Source organism: Bactrocera tryoni, chromosome 1 (assembly GCF_016617805.1).
Source record: "Bactrocera tryoni isolate S06 chromosome 1, CSIRO_BtryS06_freeze2, whole genome shotgun sequence".
Lineage (NCBI taxonomy): Eukaryota > Metazoa > Arthropoda > Insecta > Diptera > Tephritidae > Bactrocera > Bactrocera tryoni.
Window position 1 is genome coordinate 60236550 of NC_052499.1, and position 9401 is coordinate 60245950.

Consider the following 9401-nt stretch of genomic DNA (forward strand, 5'->3'; position numbering starts at 1 on the left):
AATTTACACTTTGAGAGACGCAATTTGTCTGAATGTTTATAATTATATTATTTTGCGTGTAAACTGGACTCAAAGCCAATTTTTTAGGAATTATCTGGGCTAATAATCCTTCACACTACTTCTAAAGATTGTGGTTCAGGTGAGTGCTGATGCAATCTTTAATTGATAAATTGTTGTTGTACAGCTTAAGCAAATACTATATGCTAAATATGTGTATGTATGTAAGTATGTAAAGCAATTATTTTTCAATTTTTCTACGATAAACTTAAATTAATAGTTAATTATTAACTTTATGAAGGTATTTCGAAATAAACAAAATACCATCTGATCGAATTTAATTTGGACTGGTCCATTTATATGCAACGCTCGCAATCCAAATCGATATTTTTCTTATACTGATACAAAATTTTTTCCAGCTGTTTGATGTTTGATCTCGATACACATATCAATTAGTATATGTTCGACAGCAATTTTTACCACGAAAAAATAACCGAACAACGAGCTTGCTTGAATTTTATGTTCCCAATGGAATCAAGGACATAGAATCTTTAAAAATGTTACAGAAGTGTTATGGAAAGTCTACTTTATCACGAGTATATTTTTTTGTGTGGCACAAAGCATTCAGTGATGGTCATGAAATCATCGAAAACTTGCATGATTTGTGAATCGTCATCCAGCTCTGCTAATGACGATAGCATTGAAAATCGTTACAGATAATCTAAGCATTTCTTATGGCTCAACTCAATACATTTTGTTTAATTTGAGCTTGGTTCGTGTCTATGCTAAACTCATTCTAAAAAACCTGAGTCTTTTGCGACGAACGTGAGACATCAATGCGGATGACGAGACGTGTTTGCTTATGAATATGACGTTCAACAATCTAGCGAATGGCGCTTGAGTAAAAAATCGTAAAAACCTTTGCAATGAAGCACAAAATACTAGCCGAAACTGATAGCAAATGTAAAATTGGTTCTTGTTTAAAAGAAGCCTACTTTGAAGGCGATAGTAAAGACAATTTTTGATTACTTTGGGTTATATTGATGAAACTTTTCAAAAAAAACCTCAAACTTTAGATTAAACATATCTAGAAAACAAAAAGAATGTGAAAGAAAATCCAGGTAATAAAATCCTAATTCTTTACTTGAGAATCTAAAAAGTTCCGAAAAACATTCAAAATTAGACTTTCTAAAGTGCGACTCTTAGATTATCATAACTTAACAAATATTAACTTTTCAATTAAATTTGAAGAGTATAAGCCGATTATCTCAAGAAAAGTAAATCCATATCATAAAGCAAACTAAAATTCTATGATTCCTTTAAGTGTTTTTAGAGGAATGATTTCATAACTGAACGAAAATCAATTAACCATTGACCGTAAACACATTATATGATGGCATTGATATATGGAAGTGTTTCCGGAAAAATCCCCGAACAACTTGTTCATAAATTTTAATTTGCTTTCAACTTTAATAATAACCAGTAATAGTTAAAATAAAGGAATGACATTAACACCAATAAAATTAGATTTAACTGCTGCAAATTAGATTAGATAGAGTCATAGTATGTGCTGACTAACACAATTCTGAGTACGATAAGGTATCAAAGTAAAATGTCATACATGGGGATTAGAGTAGCTAAATTTACAAGTAGTTAATCGATTTAGCTTTAACAAACAAGTCTCCCAGTTTTAAAATAAACAACGTCAAACCTCGAAGGTTTTATGAATAAATATTATAATTTGCCTTTACCTCACTTCCACCGATGGTTGGTCGGTGCCTAAATTTTGTAAGCGATCTCTGCAAGGCTTCATTGGAATTTGGGATGAAGGCAGTACTTATCTTCAACCACTGCGAATCAACTAATCAGCTGAAATAAAGATTTTGGCTATTCTGAGTCAGGAAATATGCAACGAATCCCGAAAGTTCGGGATTGAAAAAAAACCTTCAATAATATTATCTGCCTTATCGAGTATTTTTCTGTCATACCTACTGATATCGCAATCTTTGTACAAATCAATTTATAATCAAGTGGAATCGGAAAAGGCTTCATGGCACACGCTTTAATTAATTAATTTGTTTTTGGTTTACTGAATATAAATTCATGAAATTGAAAATTAAATTAAATAGCTAATATGGCATGACAACAAGTCTGCGAGTTCTAGAAATGCCCTATATAACAAGTCAATTGAAAGGTCCTCAGCCTGACATATAGATGGCTCAACTAGAAATTAACCCATATGATGTTTAGTTAGCCCTAGCCTTCAAAAATCGTGTGTACAAATTTGACCTTCACGTATATTTGGGTATGAGAAAGCTCTGTGCAAATTGGATGCCACGCGAGCTCAATTTTGACCAAAACCAACGAGTTGATGATTCGGAGCAGTGTTTGGAGATGTTCAGGCTTCATAAACCAGAGCTTTTACTGTTCTGTGTTTTGGGATGCGTATGGAATAACTTTTATTGACTATATTATCACTTAGATTTATACATCTTATAAAAATTAAGTCAACGTAAAACACTGGGTATACTATAGTTTATTGTGTGAATTCGGTCTGCGCTTTACCCAAGCTCTCATATACTAACAGTGATCCAAGTACAGGTACTTTTTTTAAACACTTTTAGAATCACAGATCACATGTGTGTCTTGTCAAGCTTTTCTTCAATAAGAAGACCGTGGGGAGTCGATTCGACGCCGCTCGTAGCAACTTAGACTGACGTATGAAACAACTCGGCTAATTTAAAGTTCCAAGAAGATCCGACGTTTTCGAGCCAAATTTTTTTCAGAGATGAGACCTTTTTCTGGCTCACTTGGGACGAAGAGGAACCTGAAGAGATTCATGAGCTGTCATTTAATCCAGGAATAAGAACGGTTTGGTGTGGCTAATGGGACGGTAGAATCATCGGTCCATATTTTTAAAAAACTGATGCCAGTAAGAACGTAACCGTCAATGACAACAGTTTTCGTGCCATGATAAACGACTATTTGATGTCTGAAATTGAAGCTTGCGATCTCAGCGAGATTTGGTTTTAACAAGACGGCGCTACTTCACATATCACATTCAAGAGATTTTTGGAGAGAATACTTCTGTGAGTAGACAAGTTCACGTTCTGGGCAGGTCGATTGGCCAACAAGATCGTGTGATATCACACCGTTAGACCTTTTGTTATATGTAAAGGTCTATGCGGAAAATCCCGATTAGATTTGTTCTTGGAGTAAAACATCACGCTTGTTATTCGCCAGTTACCAGTTGAAATGCTCGAACGAGTCACCAAAAATTAGACTCAACGGATGGACCATCTGAGACATAGCCGCGGCCAACATTTGAATTTTTTTTGAAATGTTCCTTTTAATGAATGATAATAAACATTTCCCATTTAATTTGAACTTTCTATGTATTTTCTTTAACAAAGTAGAGAACCTCGAAATGCATCACCCTTTCAATACGAATATAAGGATTTAGGTTCTTCTATCATACTTATTCCTAATATGTCGGTCATATGTGACTTATCATCATACAATTGCTTAAAAACAAGTTCTCGAGTATACGAGTACTTGAACAATGTCAGAACTTAATGTAATTACTCCACACCTTACACTGTCCCATATTTCTTATAGAGTGATTTGTTGCCTGACTTTAAACCATTTACATTTATTGTCGTCCAATAAGATATGCCCGATTTTTCAATGCAATTAAGTAAAGAAATTTTCTGAGAAATTATGTATTTCGGCGCTGAATATGAATGGAATTGATCTGTATGTAAATATCATATGCCTTATACAATATTTTCCGATTTTCTGGTTGACTTTCGCAACATTTTTTCAACACCTCAAAGTATTTACTTCCTTGCAAATTGCGAGAGTATAAAGTGTTATGCCGGGAAAACTGTTATACTACTTTTGTGCAATACTTGTGCATTGTGAGAGTGGATGCGCAAAGAAAAGAGAAGCAACTTTTTACGAAGAATTCCCCAACACAACGAATAACAGAATTACCTATAGCATTTCATGCATCTTGAAACATTTCATATCCGTGATAAGCTAACATTTAGGGAATAGATAAAACAATTTATGATAACTCAATTTTTGTTAACAAATTCCTTGCTGGTAGTGACGATCATTCTAATCGTATACGTCCAAAATATTTGCCGACCGATTTAATGCATAACAAGCAACCATTACGTATATGTGAGCAAAACTGTTATACTCTTGTGCAATGCACGTATTGCGAAATCGTAAACAGGCCGGCATGAAGAGAGTCCAAGCAAGACTACTTATTGATAACATGAGATAAGCGAAGCTGTAAACTGCGCCCAGTACTTAACCGATATACTTGTATGCGCTTTCTAACACACGAAGCAGTTAAAATATAAATTAACTGATTACGTATTTTGAATCGCTGAAATTAACCAAAAATGCTTATAATAAAATAAAAAAGTGCAATAAACAAATAATTGAAATATTTTTGCCAAAACCAATTGGTTGCTACAGCACTGGAACACCCACCTTATGAGCTCACATTTACTTGTTTGTATGTATGCGTGTTGACACACTCACACTTGTGCATTTTTGCCAGCAATGAATTTGCGTCCATACAAGCAATATGATATCGCCATTGTGTGTATGTTTGCATGTTTGTATTTATTTGTATAGTGATATTGCTCTATCGAGTGGCTATAATTGCTCTTAATATTGTAATATAAAATATCTAACTCTTGTCGGCAATAGAGATAATTATCCTTATCATTGCTAATAAAGTTAGTTTAAAAGGTAGATAAGCCGCGACATTGCTTAGCTATAAAGGTCTATGTGCTTTCATTTAGACATTAGTTTAAGACATTTAACCGCCACAGATTGCTGTCCGCAGCCGAAAACGGTAGAAATACAAGGCACTTAAGGTTAGCACTTAAAAGGATATACATACATAAATGTATAAATATATATATATACATATATGTATGTATATAGAGCGAGAGATTGGTGTTGAGTTGTGAAATAGTTTTTGATTTTTTTAAAGCAAAGGATATGGCAGAAAATAAAACACGAAAGCTGATAAGCAACAGTGAGACAAAACCAAAGTGCAAATTTAAGGTGAAGTGAGAATTTTGTGAATTTTGGCAATGGACATGGCTTAAATTCAGGAAGATAAGAATTATTAAAAAAAAACCTTATATTTTAATCATTTTTGGATCAACTTCTAAAACAAATAAGTTGTTATAATTAAGAAATATCTTAAAAACACAGATCCAGTGACTCATTTTACATACCCACCTAATTTATTTTGCTTCGATCTTTTGTAATACTTAGTCTGAAAAAACGTATAGTATCTCAGTGAGAATTAAAACAAAAACAACAACGGAAAAGCGTACAATTAGGTACATATGTGAAGTGGTCTCTTTTGATAAAAGTATATATGAAAGGACCAAAGTCGGTTGACTTTTTACAATTATGTTGACGAGCAACTTAGTCATAGCTGATCATTCTTATACGAGCTTATAATCACATACTCCAACTTTTTATATCCTGATCAGCAACTAAGTTTTCCACGAAATTTGAAATACGTAAAGGAAACGTAAGCAACTCTATAAAATATATACATTATATATAAATGATCAAACGAGCACGACCTTCTGTCTTCATATATGCGAACTAGTCCCTCAGCTTTTGCTATATCGATCTGAAACCTCATTTCTCTCCAAGAAGTCTCTCAGTTTTTGAGATGTCGATCCAAGACCTCGTTTTCTCTCCAAGAAGTTGTTCAGTTTATTAGATATCGATCTGGAACCTCATTTTTTCTCCAGGAAGTCACTATTTTTAAGATAGCGATCTGAAATCTAATTTTCTCATAAAAAAGTCTCTCAGTATATGAGATATCGATCTGAAACCTCATTTTCTCTCCAAAAAGTCCCTCAGTTTTTGTGATATCGATCTGCAACCTCTTTTTTCTCTACGAAGCTGCTCATTTGTCGGAACCACCAATATCGGACGACTTTAGCATATACTTATCTTACATACTGAAATACCCGTTTAAATTTTTGTATGGAAAACTTGTTTATATTTAAAGAGATATCTTCACAAAATTTTGCATGCAATATTTTGTGATTGAAATATTTTCGTTATTATCTCACTAAGAAAATTCAAACTTGCCCAAATGTCAGTGGTTTGGGAATAAGCTGGGACTTCCTCTGGCGCACTAGCGTGGAGTCTATGGGTCTATGGACCTCATGTGAGTTCAGCAAAGCATTGTTCAGCAACCAACACGCCTGTGATATCCTTCTTGCCCAACCGAACTACCAAACTACTTGCTTTTAGCAAGGTTCATCTACATAGTTACGGTTTTTACTGGTAATTGTTCAATAGGAGACAATATTCTTACTTTTCGCAAGTGAATTCTCAAAGTTGAGTGGAGGATAGCGAAGTGGTAAAATCTAGTCGCTCGCTCTCTTGCTTTTAAGGCTGATGGTGAGTCATATCGTTTGTCCTACTTATATTTACGGACAGTCAGGCGGCCCTCCTGGCATTGTCTTCACACATGACAAATTCCAGTATAGTTCACAGCTGCAAGAGAGCACTAAGCTCAATAAAAGACAAGCTCCAGCTAAACTTGATCTGGGTTCCCGGACACAGGAACTTTTTCGGTAACGAAAAAGCAGACGAGTTGGCAAAGGCAGGAGTTTTCCTCAATGAATCCGAGGCGGAGCTAATACCAAGCCCGCTGGGATCGATAAAAGGAGAGATCAATAGACAATTTCAGCAAATTGCAAACAACAGGTGGAAAAACATTACAAAAAGCGTCATAACTAAACAATTATGGCCAACATATGACAGGAAAAGAACCAATGACTTATTAAATAGGTCAATAAAAAGTATTTACAGAATAACAGCTACCACAACAGGGCACTGGCCATTTGGGAACATGCGTCCAAAATGGAATTGCCCTACAATGACATCTGCCGTGGCTGCGGAGTAGCAGGGAACAAGGAAACAATCTTCCACTTTCTCTGCGAATGCCCAGCTCTAGCACAGATCCGACACAAAACACTCGGAATCCACCAAGCACCAAATCTTGAATGGATTTCCACCAAAAGCATATCGGACATAAGTAGTTTCATCGAAACCTCAAAATGGTTTGAGAGAGAAGGTGAAACGTAATAGCAGATACAGGTGGTTCTACGAATAGTGTATCAAAATGGCACATCAAGTGCTAATTGAGCCCGATAAGGCTGCACTCCTACCTACCTACCTACTTATGGTTGGACTTGAGACGGCTAGTAGTGACATTATCGATTATCGCTTTTTTAGCCGTTCAAGTGGAATCAGTTTCTTGACATTACCTAACCAAATCTATCAACTTAGTAATGTTTTAGGGATGCGAAGTGTAGAATTTGTGAACAGAAAATTCAGCTAACAGCTAAAAAATTTCATGCGTATTATTAGCTATCTCTTTTAATCTAAGTGTAGGAGTTGCAAGAGTTAAAAAGTGTCGTGCGTCAAAAGTAGCAATAGAACTCCTTTCATTTTGCCATTACTCATTCTTTAGATTTTTAATGCCGCTTATCAAATCATGCCAAATTTAATCAAACTTTAATTTTATTGCCTCAAACAACTAATGCTATAAGTTATTTTGTTATGTGGATATTATAATAAAAATATTGTTGAAAGTACAGAACTTTAACTGAAATGATTTAGAAACTGATAGTGAAGTTTGTATGAGCTCTTGAGAAGCTTTTTCGAAAGCTCTTTGTAGCTTGCTGCTATTTTTTATTTAATCCCAGCTGTGTTAATGAAAATTTATGAATTGGATGGAATTCTAAAATGGATGTCGCCTTAATAATTAGATTTCACTTGTAATGAATGGAAGCTATAGAATTCTCAGAAGTACACAATAAAATGCTTTCACGGTTATCTTCGGCATAAATCATGAAACAACTGTAGACAATTTATGGTTCATAGCTATTGATATTGATATCGATTACGCATATTTTTTATTCGCAAACTCAGAACAGAATTTATGACAGGCATGATAAGAAATCCAATAAATTCTTGTAGGTTTATTATATGGTCGTCATCGAACTCATTGCGGTATTTAACGCAACTTTTTCGAATTTGCGTAAAGAAAAGTTGGATATAGAAGCAAGTCATCAAAGTAAATAAGTTAAGCTTTATAAAGAAAATATTGAATTAATGTACATAGATTTAAGTGATCGATTTCAAAATAATATAATTTAATAATTTTACATTTCCATTTCATTTCTATATATTACAGAATGTCCAAACTGTACATCGCTGCCTTTTTGGTGGCATTTTTGTGCGTTACAGCTTTTGCTGCACCCTACGAACAGCAAACCGAGGTGACCGGCAGAGCGGTTGCAGCCGACGGTAACGATTATCGTTTGCCAACGGAAATACTGCCATGGAATTACAATCTTAAGCTTACGCCGTACTTATTGGAAACTGATGGCAATAAACGCTTCACTTTTGATGGTGAAGTTACCATACAAATCAATTCAACCATCAATACGAAAACATTAATTCTACATACGAAAAACTTAAATTATACAACTAGAGAATTATGGTCTGAAGACGCACCCAATACCATAACTAACTTGGGCGCGGGCACACTTAATAGTGTCACTGACAAAATCCAATATGATTTGACGACAGAATTGGTAGCGAATAAAACGTATTTCTTGCATTTCGTCTATAATGGCACCATGGACGATGACATGCAGGGTTTCTATCGTAGTTCATATGTGGATTCGGCGAATAACACAAAGTGAGTACCCGTTAGTTAGGTGTAAAAAAATGTTGATGTGTGACAATGTGAGAAATATGTAATAAAGCACCATCAATTTCGAGGTTTCCTACTTTTTAAAGAGAAAACAAACAAACTTCCAATTTAATGGGAAATGTTTATTATGATTCGAAAGAACGTTCTTTTAATTTTTGAAGATTATCTGTTTCAAACTAGGTCTCAGATGGTTTATCCGTTGAGTGCATTTTTCGATTACTCGTTCAAGTATTTCGACTGATAACGAGCGAATATCATACGCGATGTTTTTCTCCAAGGCCTGAATCGAAGCAGGATTGTCCGCATAAATTTTAGACTTTACATATACCCACAGGAGAAAGTCTAACGATGTGATATCGCACAATCTTGGTGGTCAATCGACGAATGTTCTCGAAGTGTTCTCTCAAAAAATTAATTCATTGACGCGATGTGTGAGAAGTGGCTTTTGTTAGAACCAAATGTCGCCGAGATCACAAGCTTCAGTTTCAGGCATCAAATAGTCAGTTATCATGGCGCTATAACGGTCGCCATTGACGGTTACGTTCTCATCGGCATCATTTTTGAATTAATATGGACCGGTGAATCCATCGCACCCACAACCACACTAAACCGT

General features: G+C 35.0%; 1 protein-coding gene across 2 annotated transcripts in view; it reads left to right on the plus strand.

Annotated features, from left to right (window-relative positions):
* Positions 1–9401, plus strand: part of LOC120766241 (membrane alanyl aminopeptidase) — a 107197-nt gene continuing 97796 nt past the window's right edge. Inside the window, exons 1-2 of one of the 2 annotated variants that reach the window (XM_040091624.1) lie at positions 1–139; positions 8264–8773. In XM_040091624.1, coding sequence (XP_039947558.1) covers positions 8265–8773 — 509 coding nt within the window. In that variant the 5' untranslated portion in view covers positions 1–139; position 8264. Of the gene's footprint in view, positions 140–4818; positions 4896–8263; positions 8774–9401 lie in introns of those variants that run through there. The other variant, XM_040091623.1, reaches the window with a different exon arrangement.